Source organism: Felis catus, chromosome A3 (assembly GCF_018350175.1).
Source record: "Felis catus isolate Fca126 chromosome A3, F.catus_Fca126_mat1.0, whole genome shotgun sequence".
In the NCBI taxonomy this organism is placed as follows: Eukaryota; Metazoa; Chordata; class Mammalia; order Carnivora; family Felidae; genus Felis; species Felis catus.
This window is the reverse complement of record NC_058370.1, coordinates 64,096,045-64,114,235: the sequence shown is the minus strand read 5'-3', so window position 1 is coordinate 64,114,235 and position 18,191 is coordinate 64,096,045. Positions and strand designations below refer to the sequence as shown.

At 37.4% G+C, this 18,191-nt stretch overlaps 1 protein-coding gene across 8 annotated transcripts in view; it reads left to right on the top strand.

Moving 5' to 3' along the window:
* PREPL (prolyl endopeptidase like) overlaps window positions 1-18,191 on the top strand; it is a 65,956-nt gene that overhangs the window by 21,166 nt on the left and 26,599 nt on the right. For all 8 annotated transcript variants that reach the window (XM_019827131.3, XM_045054165.1, XM_011281041.4 and 5 more), the window contains 2 exons: window positions 15,672-15,888; window positions 16,465-16,650. In XM_019827131.3, the coding sequence (XP_019682690.1) occupies window positions 15,672-15,888; window positions 16,465-16,650 (403 nt within the window). The remainder of the gene's footprint in view (window positions 1-15,671; window positions 15,889-16,464; window positions 16,651-18,191) is intronic.

Sequence of the window (18,191 nt, the reverse complement as noted above, 5' to 3'; positions counted from 1 at the left end):
GAAAATCTTGTACAGTCCCCAGTTTATATTGAGAATTTGAGATCTGAAGAAATTCCATTTTTCCAGCCCATAGAACTAACATTGTTGGCCTCGTGATGCTGCCCTTGCTTTTTTTTTTTCTGTTGATGATTGTTTTGATGAGAAATTACTAGAACTATTCATATGATTCCACTATTATTTTCTTTTTTTATATAATACTATTGTCAAATTGGTTTCCATACAACACCCAGTGCTCATCCCAACAGGTGCCCTCCTTAATGCCCATCACCTCTCCCCCTCTCCCCCACCCCCCATCAACCCTCACTTTGTTCTCAGTATCCAAGAGTCTCTTATGGTTTGCCTCCCTCCCTCTCTCTAACTTTTTTCCCCTCTTCCCTCCCCCCATGGTCTTCTGTTAAGTTTCTCAAGATCCACATAAATGAGTGAAAGCATATGCTATCTTTCTCTGACTGACTTATTTCACTTAGCATAATACCTTCCAGTTCCATCCACAATGCTGCAAATAACCAGATTTCATTCTTTCTCATTGCCAAATAGTATTCCATTGTGTGTATAAACCACATCTTCTTTATCTATTTGTCAGTGGATGGACAGGCTCTTTCCATAATTTGACTATTGTTGAAAGTGCTGCTATAAACATTGGGGTACATGTGCCCCTATGCATTAGCACTACTGTATCCCTTGGGTAAATTCCTAGCAGTGCGATTGCTGAGACATAGGGTAGATCTATTTTTAATTTTTTGAGGAATCTCCACAGTTTTCCAGAGCAGCTGCACCAGCTTGCATTCCCACCAACCGTGCAAGAGGATTCCTGTTTCTCCACATCCTCCAGCATCTGTAGTTTCCTGGTTTGTTCATTTTAGCCACCTTGACCGGCATGAGGCGGTATCTCAGTGTGGTTTTGATTTGTATTTCCCTGATGAGTAGTGACGTTGAGCATCTTTTCATGTGTCTGTTGGCTATCTGGATGTCTTCTTTGAAAAAGTGTTTATTCATGTCTTCTGCCCATGTCTTCACTGGCTTATTTGTTTTTCAGGTGTGGAGTTTGGTGAGTTCTTCATAGGTTTTGGATACTAGCCCTTTATCCAATATGTCATTTGCAAATATCTTTTCCCATTCTGTCGGTTGCCTTTTAGTTTTGTTGATTGTTTCCTTTGCAGTACAGAAGCTTTTTATCTTGATGAGGTCCCAGTAGTTCATTTCTCCTTTTAATTCCCTTGCCTTTGGAGATGTGTCGAGTAAGAAACTGCTGCAGCTGAGGTCAAAGAGGTTTTTTTCCTGCTTTCTCTTCTAGGGTTTTGATAGTTTTCTGTCTCATATTCAGGTCCTTCATCCATTTTGAGTTTATTTTTGTGTATGCTGTAAGAAAATGGTCTAGTTTCATTCTTCTGTCCAGTTTTCCCAGCACCATTTGTTAAAGAGACCGTCTTTTTTCCATTGGATACTCTTCCCTGCTTTGTCAAAGATTAGTTGGCCATACATCTGTGGATCCAATTCTGGGTTCTCTATTCTATTCCACTGGTCTATGTGTCTGTTTTAGTGCCAGTACCATACTGTCTTGATGATTACAGCTTTGTAGTAGAGGCTAAGGTCTGGGATTGGGATGCCTCCCACTATGGTTTTCTTCTTCAGTATTACTTTAGCTATTTGGGGTCTTTTGTGATACCATACAAATTTTAGAATTGTTCATTCTAGCTTTGAGAAGAATGCTGGTGCAATTTTAATTAGGATTGCATTGAATGTGTAGATTGCTTTGGGTACTATTGACATTTTAACAATATTTATTCTTCCAATCCATGAGTATGGAACGTTTTTCCATTTCTTTGTATCTCCTTTAGTTTTCTTCATAAGCTTTCTATAGTTTTCAGCATATACATCTTTTACATCTTTGGTTAGCTTTATTCCTAGGTATCTTATACTTCTTGGTGCAGTTGTGAATGGGATCAGTTTCTTTATTTGTCTTTATGTTGCTTCATTATTGGTGTATAAAAATGCAGCCAATTTCTATACATTGATTTTGTACTCTGACTTTGCTGAATTCATGTATCAGTTCTAGCAGACTTCTGGTGGAGTCTGTCAGGTTTTCCATGTAAAGTATCATGTAGTCTGCGAAAAATGAAAGTTTGACTTCTTTGCCAATTTTGATGCTTTTAATTTCATTTTGTTGTCTGATTGCTGATGGTAGGACTTCCAACACCATGTTAAGCAACAGTGGTGAGAGTGGACATCCCTGTCGTGTTCCTGATCTCAGGGGGAAAGCTCTCAGTTTTTCCCCGTGGAGGATGATGTTAGCTGTGGGCTTTTCATAAATGGCTTTTGTGATGTTTAAGTATGTTCCTTCTATCCCAACTTTCTTGAGGGTTTTTATTAAGAAAGGATGCTGTATTTTGTCAGATGCTTTTTCTGCATCTATTGACAGGATCCTATGGTTCTTTTATTAATGTGATGTATCACGTTGATTGATTTGCGAATATTGAACCAGCCCTGCATCCCAGGGATGATTCCCACTTGATCATCGTGAAGAATTCTTTTTATATGCTGTTGAATTCGATTTGCTACTATCTTGTTGAGAATTTTTGCATCCATATTCATCAGGGATATTGGCCTGTAGTTCTCTTTTTTTTGCTGGGTCTCTGTCTGGTTTGGGAATCAAACTAATGCTGGCTTCATAGAATGAGTCTGGAAGTTTTCCTTCTATTTCTGTTTTTTGGAACAGCTTGAGAAGGATAGGTATTAACCACTTTAAATGTCTGGTAGAACTCCCCAGGGAAGCCATCTGGTCCAGGACTCTTATTTGTTGGGAGATTTTTGATAACTGATTCAATTTCTTCACTAGTTATGGGTCTGTTGAAATTTTCCATTTCCCCGTTTGAGTTTTGGTAGTGTGTGGGTGTTTAGGAATTTGTCCATTTCTTCCAGGTTGTCCAGTTTGTTGGCATACAATTTTTCATAGTATTCCCTGATGATTGCTTGTATTTCTGAGGGATTGGTTGTAATAAATCCATTTTCATTTGTGATTTTATCTATTTGGGTCCTCTCTCTTTTCTTTTTGAGAAGCATGGCTAGAGGTTTGTCAATTTTGTTTATTTTTTCAAAAAACCAACTCTTGGTTGCATTGATCTGTTTTTTTGGATTCTATATTATTTCTGCTCTGATATTTATTATTTCTCATCTTCTGCTGGGTTTGGGGTGTCTTTGCTGTTCTGCTTCTAGTTCCTTTAGGTGTGCTGTTAGATTTTATATTTGGGATTTTTCTTGTTTCTTGAGATAGGCCTGGATTACAATGTATTTTCCTCTTAGAACTGCCTTTGCTGCATCCCAAAGGGTTTGGATTGTTGTAATTTCATTTTCATTTGTTTCCATATATTTTTTAATTTCTTCTCTAATTGCCTGGTTGACCCATTAATTCTTTAGTGGGATGTTCCTTAACCTCCATATTTTTGGAGGTTTTCCAGACTTTTCCTATGGTTGATTTCAAGTTTCATAGCATTGTGATCTGAAAGTGTGCATGGTATGGTCTCAGTTCTTTTATATTTATTGAGGGCTATTTTGTGATGCAGTATGTGATCTATCTTGGAGAATGTCCCATGTGCACTCAAGAAGAAAGTATATTCTGCTGCTTTGGGATGTAGAGTTCTAAATATATCTGTCAAGTCCATCTGGTCCAATGTATCGTTCAGAGCCATTGTTTCTTTATTGATTCTGTGTCTAGAGCATCTGTCCATTGCTGTAAGTGGAGTATTAAAATCCTCTGCAATTACCACATTCTTATCAATAAGATTGCTTATGCTTGTGATTAATTGTTTTATATATTTGGGTGCTTCCGAATTCAGTGCATACACATTCATAATTGTTAGTTCTTCCTGATGGAGAGACCCTGTAGTTATTATATAATGCCCTTCTTCATCTCTTGTTACAGCCTTTAATTTAAAGTCTAGTTTGTCTGATAGAAGTATTCTATTTTCTTCTTTGTTATTTTTGTTTGTTTGTTTGATTTTTAGTTTAGTTAGAAAGAGAGCACGAGTGGGAGAAGGGGCCGAGAAAGGAAGAGGGGGAATCCCAAGCAGGCTCTGCAGTATCAGTACAGGTCCCACATGGGGCTTGATCTCATGAACCGTGAGATCATGACCTGAACTGACATCAAGAGATGTTTAACCGACAGAGCCACCCAAGTGCCCCTGTGATTTTATATGTCATTTGTTAAGGCTATCTTTTGGGGAGATGACAGTTTAAGGTAGTAATTTATTATATCAATAACTTGTGATTACAAACTGTTTGCCATCTTGTGAATAAAGCTCAAAATTAACACAATGAGCTATACCCTGGAATGAGATACTCACTTGCCATATATCGTTATCATCCTAATTTCTAAGATTAAGTAGAAACTTATTTGGCTTGTAGCATGCTTTTCTGCCCCGTAAGGAACTAACCAATTATGGTTAAGCCTAATTTGACACTCAGAACCCTGATCTACAATACAAACTAGTTTGTAGATTCTTGACAGTTTATAATGCCCAAATCCAGAGGGGAAGACCAAAAGGGAAAAGCAGAATACCTGAAGAGAAATGGAGTAAAGGTCTTCAAAGAACTTCTAAAACACAGAGCTGCTTTTTTACTATGTTTGCTCTGATCCTCAGGTTTCAGTTTTCTGTTCTCATAAGTAAAGTTCACCAAAGCATGTATTTACCTGCCCCTCTTGGCCCAGTTTTGGGGACCTGATTTTTTTTTCCTTAATTTTTTTTTTAATTTTTTTTTTTTAACGTTTATTTATTTTTGAGACAGAGAGAGACAGAGCATGAACGGGGGAGGGGCAGAGAGAGAGGGAGACACAGAATCAGAAGGAGGCTCCAGGCTCTGAGCCATCAGCCCAGAACCCGACGCGGGGCTCGAACTCAAGGACCACGAGATCGTGACCTGAGCTGAAGTCGGACGCTTAACCGACTGAGCCACCCAGGCGCCCCTTTCCTTAATTTTTTTAAATGTCTATTTATTTTTGAGAGGGAGACAGAGACAGAGCATGAGCGGGGAGAGGCAGAGAGAGAGGGTGACACAGAATCTAAAGCAGGCTCCAGGCTCTGAGCTGTCAGCACAGAGCCTGATGCAGGGCTCCCAACTCACAAACTGTGAGAATATGACCTGAGCCAAAGTCGGATGCCCAACCAAGCCACCCAGGTGCCCCATGGGTACCTAAATTTTAAAGATGTGCTGTTATAAATGTGCCTAAAAAGAACCCTTACCAACCAGGTTCTTCATCTGCTTTGTTTGCAGTGCTTTGGTAAATTTGGTTGTTCAAAGGTAGTTTTCTATTTCGATGCTAGAGAGCCTCTGAAAGTCATGTTCAAGGAAAATGCCTTTCTGCTATTCTTAAAGATCGATACGTTTTGAATATTTATTCTTCCATTTTATTTTTATTTTTTTTTAATGTTTGTTTATTTTTGAGAGAGAGCACGCAAGGACAGGAGGGGCAGAAAGGGAGGGAAACACAGAATCCGAAACAGGCTCCAGGCTCTGAGCTGTCAGCACAGAGCCCAATGCAGGGCTCAAACTCACAAACCGTAGGATCGTGACCTGAGCCAAAGTCAGATGCTTAACCAACTGAGACGCCCAGACATCCCTAATTCTTCCATTTTCAAATACTTCCAGAACCATTTAATTCACAAATTCTGGGAAGAACAGAATTATATAGATTCTAAAGGAAAAGATCTGAACCAAATTAAGAGACCTGCTTTTCAAGTCACTGAAAAACAGCACCTCCCTCACAACCAGCAAAAACACAACTGGCACAGATGCTATTCACTTATACAACGCACAGTGTGGTTCTGTCACTAGCAGCCAGAACAGGGCTAAATTAGGAAAGCCTGGGAGGTTACTGAAACAGGCCTTGTCATTGAAGACCAGGGGTTCAAACCCCAAAGAACCCAGGGAAGCCGTCTCAGGGTAACTTGATTATATTAAGCTGCACCAAACACTTGACATCTTAGAAATTTCAAGTAAAGGGAATTTTAGAGGTATACCTTTAACTTCATTTAGAAATTAGCCTTTTGAAAATAAAGACAGTTAATGATTTACCTGAAATCATACAGTTCATTAAAAAAAAAAAAAAAAAAAAACAGACACCTGCATCTTCTAGCACTTGACACTGCTCTCCTTCACAGTAGAACCTAAATTCTTGTGGGAGAAATGGAATTAGCCTGGAATGGCCCCTTTTCCTCTATGTGGCAGATGGTTCTAGTTTTATTTTTTTTCCACAGATTGTTTGATCTTCGATAAGCCATTTCTTGTTCAGTTTCAGTATCCTTGGTAATACTTAGGTAATGCTTTAGGATTTGGATAATGACATTGACATATTGATTCCAAAAGTCTTTCTGGGTTTAGTTTGTGTTTCTGTGTTTCTTTCGCACTTTGGAGTATACCTATCTTTATATATATTTACGCAAATTAAAAATCAATGCAGATCATTTCAAACCCCTCACTTACGTATCCAGTAATACTGCAGAATGAGAAGCTGGAGTTTGCTACCCATGCAAGGGTAATGGTTGCAACCATTGTAATTAATAATAAGGGAAAAAAGACACGTTTGATTATTAAGACTGAAATTGATTTTGTGCATTACACCATGGTTCCTACATGTAAACTCTATAAAGACAACCTAGAATTGCTAGATAATGAACAAAGACCGAATCATTTCCATCTTTGCATCTTTACTGATGAGTAGGGTACCAGGCCTGTATCGTTGCCATTCATCTATGCCTATTAGTTAAATGGTACACTTAGGTCAGTTTCTGTCTTTCAAGCTAAAACCCTAAACCAGTGATGGCTGTGAGTACCTTTTAACCATTGAATTCTTAGCAGGATATAGCAGAATTTAAAGTATGTGTTGCTTTGTGGTAAGTATAGCATAACATATAAACTTGTCAAATCACTTTGTTGTATACCTGAAACTGACGTAGCATTGTGTGTCACCTGTGCTCAGAAAAAAAATATATTGCTGCTGAATTATAAATTAAAACTAATGTAAAAATGTATTACTCCGCTGGGTGAAAAAAGTGAATATATAGTATGATGTCAACTTATTTTTCAAAGTATGCATGATTATTTTCCTAATCAGAGGTAAAGGATATATTAAGTTTAAAAGATATATATCAATTGGGGGCCCCTGTGTAGCTCAGTCAGTTGAGCATCTGACTCTTGATTTCAGCTCAGGTCATGATCCCACAGTCATGGGATCAAGCCACATATCAGGCACTGCACTGAGCGTGGAGTCTGCTTGAGACTCTCTCTCTTTCTCCCTCTGCCCCTCTGCCCCTCTCCCACATTTGCACACTCTCTTTCTAAAATAACAATTAAAAATTTTGTAATAAATATCAGTTGAATGGGAAAACAGATTGCCCTTAGTTCTTTACATTCCTTGTCTTCTCTCTTTCTGAATTGAAAGTTATTTGGTGTCATTCTAGAGTTTTTTTTGTCAATGCACACATGCATTTTTTTTTTAAGATTTACTTTCTTCAGCTTTACTAAAATATAGTTGACATATATATATATATATATATATATATACACATATATATATATAACATGTTAAGTTTAAGATGTATGTGGTGATTTGGTACATATACCTGTTACAAAATGAATAACAAAAGCTTAGTTAATATCTCAATCACCTCACAAATTACCACTTTTTTGTGTGTATGGTGGTAACATTTAAAATACACTGTCGAGGCAATTTTCAAGTATGTTAATACTATATTGTTAACTATAGTCATCATGCTGGGCACCCGATCCTCAAAGCTTGTTCATCTTATGTAACTGAAAGTATGTACCCTTTTTCCATTATGTCCCCATTTCACCCAGCTCTCATCCCCTGACAACCACCATTCTACTACTCTGTTTCTGTAAGTTTGGCTTTTATAGATTCCACACGTAAATGATATCATACAGTATTAGTCTTTTTCCGTCTGACTTATTAGCAGAATGCCCTCAAGTTGCATCCTCGTTTTTACAAATGGCAGGATTTCCCTTTTTTTGTGGCTGAACAATACTCCAGTGTGTGTGTGTGTATTCTTTATTTATTCATCAGTGGACATGTATGTTGTTTCTGTATCTTGGCTGTTGTTCATACTACAATGAACTTGGGAGTGCAGATGTCCCTTTGTGATCCAGATCCCACTTCCTATAGATATGTGCTCAGAAGTAGAATCGTTGAATCATATAGTAGTTCCTTTTTTAATTTTTTGAGGACCCTACATTTTTTTGTCCATAATAGCTATTATTAGTTTACATTCCCACCAACAGTACACAAGGGTTTCCTTTTCTCTATATCCTAACATTTGTTACCACTTGTCTTTTTGATAATAGCCATTCTAACAGATGTGAAGTGATACCATGGTTTTTATTTGCCTTTGCCTTAGGATTAGTGACGTTGAGCATCTTTTTATGTATCTGTTGACCATTTGTATGTCTTAGGAAAAATGTCTGTTCAGGTCTTCTGTCCATTTTTAAATCGGATTTTTTGTTTGTTTGTTTTGCTTTTGAGTTGTAGGAGTTCCTTATATATTTTGGCTGTTAACCCATCATCAGATAAATGGTTTGGGAATACTTTATCCCACTCCGTTGATTGCCTTTTCATTTTGTTGATTGTTTCTTTTGCTATGTAGAAGCTTCTTAGGTTGATACAGTCCCACTTATTTATCTATTTATACTTCTGGTGTCATAAAAAATAATTGCCAAGACCTATGTCAGGGAGCTTTTTCCTTATGTTTTCTTCTAGGAATTTTATGGCTTCAGGTCTTAATGTTTAGGTCTTTTAATCCATTTCAGGTTAATTTTTTGTGAGTAGAGTAATATTGGAGTCCAATTTCATTAGCATAGCAATTTCAATAGCATGTGATTATCCAATTTTCCCAGCACAATTTATTGAAGAGATTTTCCTTTCCCTTTTGAGTATTCTTGGTTCCCTTATCAAATATCAGTTGGCCGTATACTCAGTGGTTTGTTTCTGTGCTCTCGGTTCTGTTTCTGTGATCTGCATGTCGGATTTTTTTTTTTTTTTTTAATGTTTATTTTTGAGAGAGAGACAGAGCACAAGCAGGGGAGGGCAGAGAGAGAAGCAGGGAGACACAGAATCTGAAGCAGGCTTCAGGCTCTGAGCTGTCAGCACAGAGCCTGATGCGGGGCTGGAACTCACCTCGAGATCATTACCTGAGCCGAAGTCCGACGCTTAACCAACTAAGTCACCCAGGCGCCCCCATGCATGTCTATTTTTATGCCAGTACCATACTGTTCTGATTATTATAGCTTTGTGATACAGTTTGAGATCAAAAAGTGATGCATTTTGCTTTGTTCTTCTTTTTCAGGCTACTCTAGATATTTGTGGCTCTATACAAATTTTGGAATTGTTTTTCTGTTAAAAAATGACATTAGAATTTTGATAAGGATTGCATTCATTGTATAGATGGCTTTGGGTAGTGTGGACATCTTAATGATAGTCATTCTTCCAAATCATGAATATGGCGTATCTTTTCATTTATTGTGTTGTCTTTATTTCTTTCATCAAAGTCTTAAGTTTTCAATGTACACATCTTTTTCCCTCCTTGATTAAATATATTCCTAAGTACTGTGTTTAGTTTTGATGCTGTTTTAAATGGGATTGTTTTGTGTGTTTTTCAGATATTTCATTGTTAGTGTATCAAAACAACTGATTTCCATATGTTGATTTTACATCTTGCAACTTTACTGAATTCATTGATTAATTCTAACAGTGTTTTGGTGGAATATTTAATGTTTCCTATATATAAAATCAAGACTGACAGTACTATGTTGATTAGGAGTAGTAAGAGTGGTCATCCACTGATCTTAGAGGAAAACCTTCCAGCTTTTCACCACTCAATGTGATGTTAGCTGTGGACTTGTCATATATGGCCTTTATAATGTTAAGTAACATTCATTTCATATCCAATTGTTGAGAGTCTGTATCATGAATGGATGTTGAACTCTGTCAAATGCTTTTTATAAAGATGATCATGTGATTTTTAGCTTTCATTCTATTAATGTATCACATTTATTGATTTGCATATGTTGAACCATTTTTATATCTCGGATTAATCCTACTTGATAATGATGAATAATCTTTTTAATGTGCCTGCTGAATTAAGTTTGCTAGCATTTTGTTGAGTATTTTTGTATCATATTCACTGTGGATATTGGATAGTTTTCTTGTAGTGTCCTTATCTGGCTTTTGTATTGGGTACTACCAGCCTAATAAAATGAGTTTAGAAGTGTTCCCTTCTCTTCAGTTTTTTGGGAAGAATTTGAAAGGATTGGTGCAAATTCTTCAAATATTTGGTAGATTTTACCAGTGAGTCCATCTCGTCCTGGGCTTTTTTCTTTGCTGAGAAATTGTTGATTACTGATTGGTAATCAACTCTACCTTACTCTATTGGTCTGTTCAGATTTTCTATTTCTTCATGATTCAGTCTTCGTAGGTTATATGTTTCTAGGAATTTACTCATTTCTCCTAGATTATTTAATTTGCTGGCATATAATTTTCATAGTAACTTTATACTTTTTTGTGTGTCTGCAGTATCAGATGTAATGCGTCCTTTTTCCTTCCCCATTTTGAATCCTCTTTTTTTTTTTTTCTTAATTTCACTAAAAGTTTGTCAGTTTTATCTTTTCAAAAAGCAGCTCTTAGTTTTGTTGATCTTCTCTATTGTTTTTCTGGTCTCCTTAATTTATTTTTCTCTGATCTTTATTATTTCCTTCCTTCTTCTAACATTAGGCTTATTTTTTCTTTTTCTAATTTTTTGAGGTGTAATGTACGTTTTTTGAGATAGTTCTTTTTTTCCTCTTTTTTTAAGTTTATTATTTGAGAGAGAGTGCATGGGTGCACATGTTAGTGGGGGAAGGGCAGAAAGAAAAGGAGGTAAAGAATCCCAAGCACACACTGTCAACACAGAGTCCAACTCAGGGCTCAAACTCAAACTGTGAGATCATGACCTGAGCCAAAATCAAGAGTCAGATGCTTAACTGAACCACCCAGGAGCCCCTTTTTATTTTTTTATGTAGGCTATGCACCCATCGTGGGGCTTGAACTCATGACCCTGAGATTAAGAGTCGCATGCTCTACCGACTAAGCCAGCCAGGCACCCCTATTTGAGATACTTTTAATGTAAACACGTATCCCATAAACTTCCCTTGTAGAAGTACTTTTATGTATCCCTTAAGTTTTAGTATGTTCTATTTCTACTTTAATTTTTTCAAGATATTTTTGATTTTGATTTTTTTGACCCATTGCTTATTTAGCGGTATATTATTTCCATATATTTGTGAATTTTCCAGTTTTCTTCTTAATAGTTACTATTTTGATTGGAAAAAATACTTGGTATGATTTCAGTCTTCTCAAATTTTCTAATACTTGTCTTATGACTTAACCTATGATCTACCTACACAAGAATGTTCCTTGTGCACTTGAGAAGAATGTATTCAGCTGCTGTTGAATGGAATGGTCTACATATGTCTGTTTCATCCATTTTGTCTAAAGTATACATAGAGTCCACACCCAATTTTTTTTATTGATTTTCTGCCTGAATAATCTCTCCATTGCTGAAAGTGAGGTATTAACAACCCCTACTATTATTGTGGTGGTGTTGTCTGTTTTTCCCTTCGAATCTGTTGGTATTTGCTTAATATATTTAGGTGCTCTGATGTTGAGTGCATACAGGCATACCTTGTTTTATTGCACTTCGCAGACTGCATTTTTTTAACATATTGAAGCAGGTCTATTGGCACCATTTTTCAATAGCACTTGCTCACTTCATGTCTTTGTCACATTTTGGTAATTATCACACCATTTCCAACTTTTTCATTGTTATTTGTTTATGGTGATCTGTGATCAGTGATTACAACTCCCTGAAAGTTAAGATAATGGTTAGCATTTTTTAGCAATAAAGTATTTTTTATTAAGGTATGTACATTGTGTTTTTAGACATAATGCTGTAACACACTTAACAGTTTACAATATAGTGTAATCATAACTTTTATCTGCACTGGAAAACCAAAAAATTCATTTGACTCACTTTTATCAGTGGTTCTGGAACCTACCCATATCTCCAAGGTATGTCTGTATATAGTTACAACTGTTATATCCTCTTAATTAACTGACCCATTTATCATTATATAATGGCTGCCTTTATCTGTTACAACTTTTGAGTTAAAGTGTATTTTCTTTGATATTAGTATAGCTACTCCTGTGCTCGATTGGTTTCCACTTACATGAAATTTCTTTTTACATCCCCTCATCTTAAGCCTGTATGTGTCCTTGAAGCTGAAGTGAATCTCATAGGCAGTATATAGTTGGGTCTTCCTTTCTATCCATTCAGCCACTCTGTGCCATTTCATTGGAGAGTTTAATCCATTTACATTTAGAGTAATTATTCATAGGTGAGTACTTATTAATGCCATCTTATTGATGTTTTCTGGTTATTTTGTGGCTCCCGTGTTCCTTTCTCTCTCACTATCTTCCTTTGTGAATTTATGATTTTCCATAGTGTTCTGGTTTGAGTCCCTTCTCTTTTCTTTTGTATATCCGTTGTACATTTTTGCTCTGTGGTTACCATGACTTGTCTTCTCTTTCTAAGAAACCTGTTTCTGTAGAACCAGTTGTATTCTGACTTTCCTGTAACCAAATATCTGCCAAGTAGTTGACCAAGTAATTTATCTTTTGATTACCTGTGTCATCATCAAACAAAAATAAATAGATAAGGGGCGCCTGGGTGGCGCAGTCGGTTAAGCGTCCGACTTCAGCCAGGTCACGATCTCACGGTCCGTGGGTTTGAGCCCCGCGTCAGGCTCTGGGCTGATGGCTCAGAGCCTGGAGTCTGTTTCCGATTCTGTGTCTCCCCCTCTCTCTGCCCCTCCCCCGTTCATGCTCTGTCTCTCTCTGTCCCAAAAATAAATAAACGTTAAAAAAAAAAATTAAAAAAAAAAAAATAAATAGATAAAAGTAAAATATTGAAAATAGCAAAGATAGTGTTGAAAATAGCAAACTAGAGTAAGGAATTTGTCCTAAAACCGTGTATTAAAACACATTAAGCTACAATAGTTAATATAACCCGATAGACAAATAATAGAGATCAGAAGAGATAACTCAAAAATTTATATATATAAAAAATTATGTAAAAGGCATCACAGACCAATGAAAAACAGGTATAATTTTTTAATACTGTAGAAAAATAATTTTCATCACTTCATACATCAGCATACATTCCTAAAAGATTTAAAGAATCAATTGATAAAAATAAAACTATCCAGAAAACCTAGATGCCAGTGGTAAGTACTTCATTCGACTTGGCTGAAATATTTCCAAAACAGGGGCACCTGGGTGGCTCAGTTGGTTAAGCTTCCAACTTCAGTTCAGGTCATGATCTCATGGTTGTGGGTTCAAGCCCCACATCTGGCTTTGTGCTGACATCTCAGAGCCTGGAGCCTGCTTCAAATTCTGTGTCTCCCTCTCTCTCTGCCCCTCCCCTGCTTGTGCTCTGTCTCTCCCTCTCAAAAATAAACATTAAAAAAAAAAAGATTAAAAAAAGATACTGCTTATCATTAAATTCATATTTCCATTCCTAAGAAATGGGTAAGTATTTATCATAGGGAAATAATTGTAAAGGTGAGGAAGGGGGAACTGTCTTCATGAATACGTTGCCTATTATATTCTTTATTACAATGAAACATTAAAATCTTAAGTTTTAAGAATTATAATAATTCAACCTAATAGAATATTAGGTAGCCATTAAAAATAATGATCACGGGGCACCTGGGTGGTTCATTCAGTTAAGTGTTCAATTCTTAATTTTGGTTTTTTCAACTCTTGATTTCAACTCTTGATTTCCAGTCTTCATGGTTCGTGAGATCGAGCTTCACGTCAGGCTCTGTGCTGACAGCATGGAGTCTGGGATTCTCTCCTTCTCTCTGCCCCTCCCCTACTCGTGTGCACATACTCTCTCAAAATACAGAAACATTTTTTAAAATGACCATAAAAGATTGTAATTAATGTGGGGGGAATACTAATATTATGTGAAGTCACAAATGCAGAATCCAAAATTGCATCTGTGTTTTATAGAAGTCCTGGAGCTGAAAAGTACAACATAGGAAATATAGTCAATAATATTGTAATAATGTTGTATGGTGACAGATGATGACTGCATTTGCTGTGATGAACATTAAGTAATGGGTAGAGTTCCCTGATCACTATATTGTGTATCTGAACTAGTATAACATTATATATCAACTGTACTTCAGTAATTTAAAGTTTTTAAAATTTTTTTTAATGTTTATTTTTGAGAGAGCATGTGCTCACACTTGAGCGGGGAAGGTGCATGGAGAAAGGGAGGCAGGATCAGAAGTGGACTCTGCAGATAGTGGAGAGCCTGATGTGGGGCCCAAACTCACAAACCATGAGATTATGACCTGAGCCAAAGTCAGACGTTTTTTAATTTAAAAATGAAACCCAAGGGTGTCTGCGTGGCTCAGTCAATTAAGCATCCAACTCTTGATTTCAGCTCAGTCTCATGGTTTGTGAGACTGAGCCCCCTGTTAGGCTCTGCACTGATAGCTCAGAGCCTGCTTAGAATTCTCACCCTTCTCTTTCTCTCTGCCTCTCCTCCACTGGTGTGCACATTCTCTCAAAATAAATAAACATTAAAGAAAATAGTAAAACAAACAAAAAACACATATTGAGGTGCCTGGGTGGTTCAGTTGGTTAAGCATCTGACTGTTGGTTTCTGCTCAGGTCATGATCTCACGGTCATGAGATCGAGCCCCACATTGGGCTCCATGTGAAGCCTGCTTGGGATTCTGTCTCTCCCCCTCTCTGCCCCTCCACCAGTCGTGCACATGCTCTCTCTCTTTCTCACAAAATAAATATTTAAATAAACTTTAAAAAAATGAAACACATGCATGAAATACAAATAAAGGAGAAGGAAAAATAGAAAAAATTAAAACAGTTAACATTAATTTTTAAAATGTGTTGAGATTGCAAGCATTTTTCTTCCTGTTTGGGTTTCTGTTATTTCTATTTTGTTATAAAACTGGGGGATGGGGAGCATACAGAGGAAGAACAAAGTAAATTCTGTGTCCCTCTTCTTTCCTATAATTACATATCTCCTCTAGGAAATTTATTTCCTCTTCCCACTAAAAAGCCTATAATCTATTAACGTGATTAAGTGAGAGAGGATACCTTTTGTGTACCTGAAAATGCATTTAGAAAAAGATGGATTGATGGATGCGCAAATAATGTAATAAAGGAAATATAAGCAAATCATTGGTAATAATTGAATTTCAGTGGTGGGTGTATGGGTATTCACCTGACATGTTCAACTTCTGTAGTTTTGAAAATGTTCATAATAAAATGTTAGAGAAGAAATTCCTTTGAATACTTCCGTGGGGGAAATGAGAAAAATAATAGTTTTTTTTATTTTTTTTATTTTACAAGCAGTGTTCACTAAGGACCTATTTTCTGTCTGCATTATAAATCAACATATGTATAGCAGGCAGTGAAATACTGTCATTAACAAAGTAACATGCCACTGAAATTTACTGGATTTCTCTCTCTCTCTCTCTCTCTCTCTCTCTCTCTCTCGGTCTCTTTCTGCGTGCGTGTGTGTGTGTGCACGCAGCTATTTTGTTTTCCTTTATCTTACAAAAGACAGTCGTTTCCTCACCATAAACATTATGAACAAGACTACTTCTGAAGTGTGGTTGATAGATGGCCTAAGCCCTTGGGACCCACCAGTACTTATCCAGAAGCGAATACATGGCGTCCTTTACTACGTTGAACACAGAGATGACGAATTATACATTCTCACTAATGTTGGCGAGCCTACAGAATTCAAGGTAATCCTGGATTCTCCTTGTCCCTATGTGGTCTGTTCAAAAGTATCACACTTCCATCAACAACATTCTTTACGCTGAGAGTTAACTGTTTTCGTAGACTTTTGGTAAACTGTAGAAATTGATGCTACCTTTCCATGCATAACCAATCCCGTTTCTCTTCCCTTAGATATAATGTCTCTACACTTTGTAATTATGCCTAAAAAGATTAGCACATGAAACCTACTTTATCCTGATTATATCATTTATGAAAGCCAAACTTAATGATTTAAAAGAACAGACTTTTATAAATTCATGACCTTATAACTTAGCAATTTGGTATTGATCTCAGCTAGGCAGTTCTCCTGGTCCCAGCCAGTCTCCTTAGTGCATCCACAGTTAGCTGGCTAGCAAATGCCTTCACTCGAACATCCATTGGTTTGTTGTGAGCTAAGCGGTAGGCCATGCTATCTCACCACACAGCAGGCTCCTTCACACGGTGATGGTCACACTGCAGCCCTGATGTGTTCTTTGGCTCTTCTGGATGCTGTGGTTATCACATTTTGTTACCTGGATCTCTTCTGACTTTGTTCCACACAGCTCATGAGAACAGCAGCTGATACCCCTGCCATTATGAATTGGGATTTATTTTTCACAATGAAGAGAAATACCAAAGTTGTAGACTTGGACATGTTTAAGGACCACTGCGTTCTATTCCTGAAGCACAGCAATCTACTTTACGTTAATGTGATTGGTCTGGCTGATGACTCGGTTCGGTCTCTGAAGGTAAGTTTAATTCTACATCCAGTTCAGTATAACAGAACATCACATTTTGAGTGATAGCAACATACTGTTTCTTGAGTGGAATTCAATTTCAATGAAACTTGGCATAGTGGGTCTTTTCATGTTTAGGGGGTTTATTTTAAAATTACTTGGGGGACCTCACTTTTAGTAAAGTTTTACTTAAAATATGAACTTCAGAAGTAGAGTTCAGTGTCATGTTCCTCTTCCCACCTATCGCTATATATCATCCATCTCTACAACTTTACGTATACTAATCCCTCAGGCCAACTTGTCGGCTAGAGCCTGACCCACTGCTGCTGCTCCCATCCCACACCCCCCCGTGGGGATAGGAGGCATGCCCACCATATTTCTGCCTTTGCAGAAATACCCTCTTCTTTTTGTTCGTTTTCTTACCTGTGGGGGTTGCGGAGGGGACCAAGAAACCTTTGGTCTCTTTCAGTAAGGGGTGGCCGTGGTCTCCACTGCAGCACAGCTGTGAATGGTGGCACATCTGCCTGGCAGGCTGACTTGCTGATATTGCCTGTGGCTGCCGGAAAAGATAATCTGCCTCCACAAGTGAACTTCTTAAAATTGGTGAATGCCAGTCTTACAACCCCATTTTAAAGCAGCATTGACATGTAGGTTAGGGGCACCTGGGTGGCTCAGTCAGTTGAGCATCCGACTTCGGCTCAGGTCATGATCTCATGGTCTGTGAGTTGGAGGCCCACATCGGGCTCTGTGCTGACAGCTCAGAGCCTAGAGCCTGCTTCGGATTCTGTGTCTCCCTCTCTCCCTGCCCCTCACCCACGCATACTCTGTCTCTCTCTGTCAAAGATAAATAAACATTAAAAAAAAATTTTTTTTTAAACATGTTGGTTAGAAAACAGGTGCTGAAGGAAATGGGAAAGGCCTCCATTTTACTTGATATGGAAAGAGTTGTTAAACCAGTTGACCACTTATACCTAGTTTGAGGACCTAGCCAAAATGGAGAGAGAAATGCCATTTGAGCATCTTGTTTGGTTAAATTTTATCCCAAATAATTGAAATCATTACCTTTTTTCTTTTTTAAGTTTATTTATTTTGAGATTTAGTTTGAGCATAGGGAAGGGCAGAGAGAGGGGGAGAGAGAGAATCCCAACCAGGTTCCTTGCTCAGCAGAGCCCAACATAGGGGTCAGTCTCACAACTGCAAGATCACTACCTAAGCCAAAATCAAGAGTCAGACACTTGACTGACTGAACCACCCCGGCTCCCCATTTTCTTTATATATTTTAGATACTAACCCTTTATCGGATATATCATTTGCAGATATCATCTCCCATTCTGTAGGTTGCCTTTTAGTTTGTTGTTTCCTTTGGTTTATTTTTGCTTTTTCTTTCCCTTCCCTTGTCTAAAAAAAAGTTGCTATGGCCAGTCTTAGAGAAATTACCTCCTGTGCTCTCTTCTAGAATATCTATGGTTTCACGTCTCACATTTAGGTCTTTAATCAATTTTGAATTTGTTTTTGTATATGGTATAAGAAAGTGGTCCGGTTTCATTCTTTTG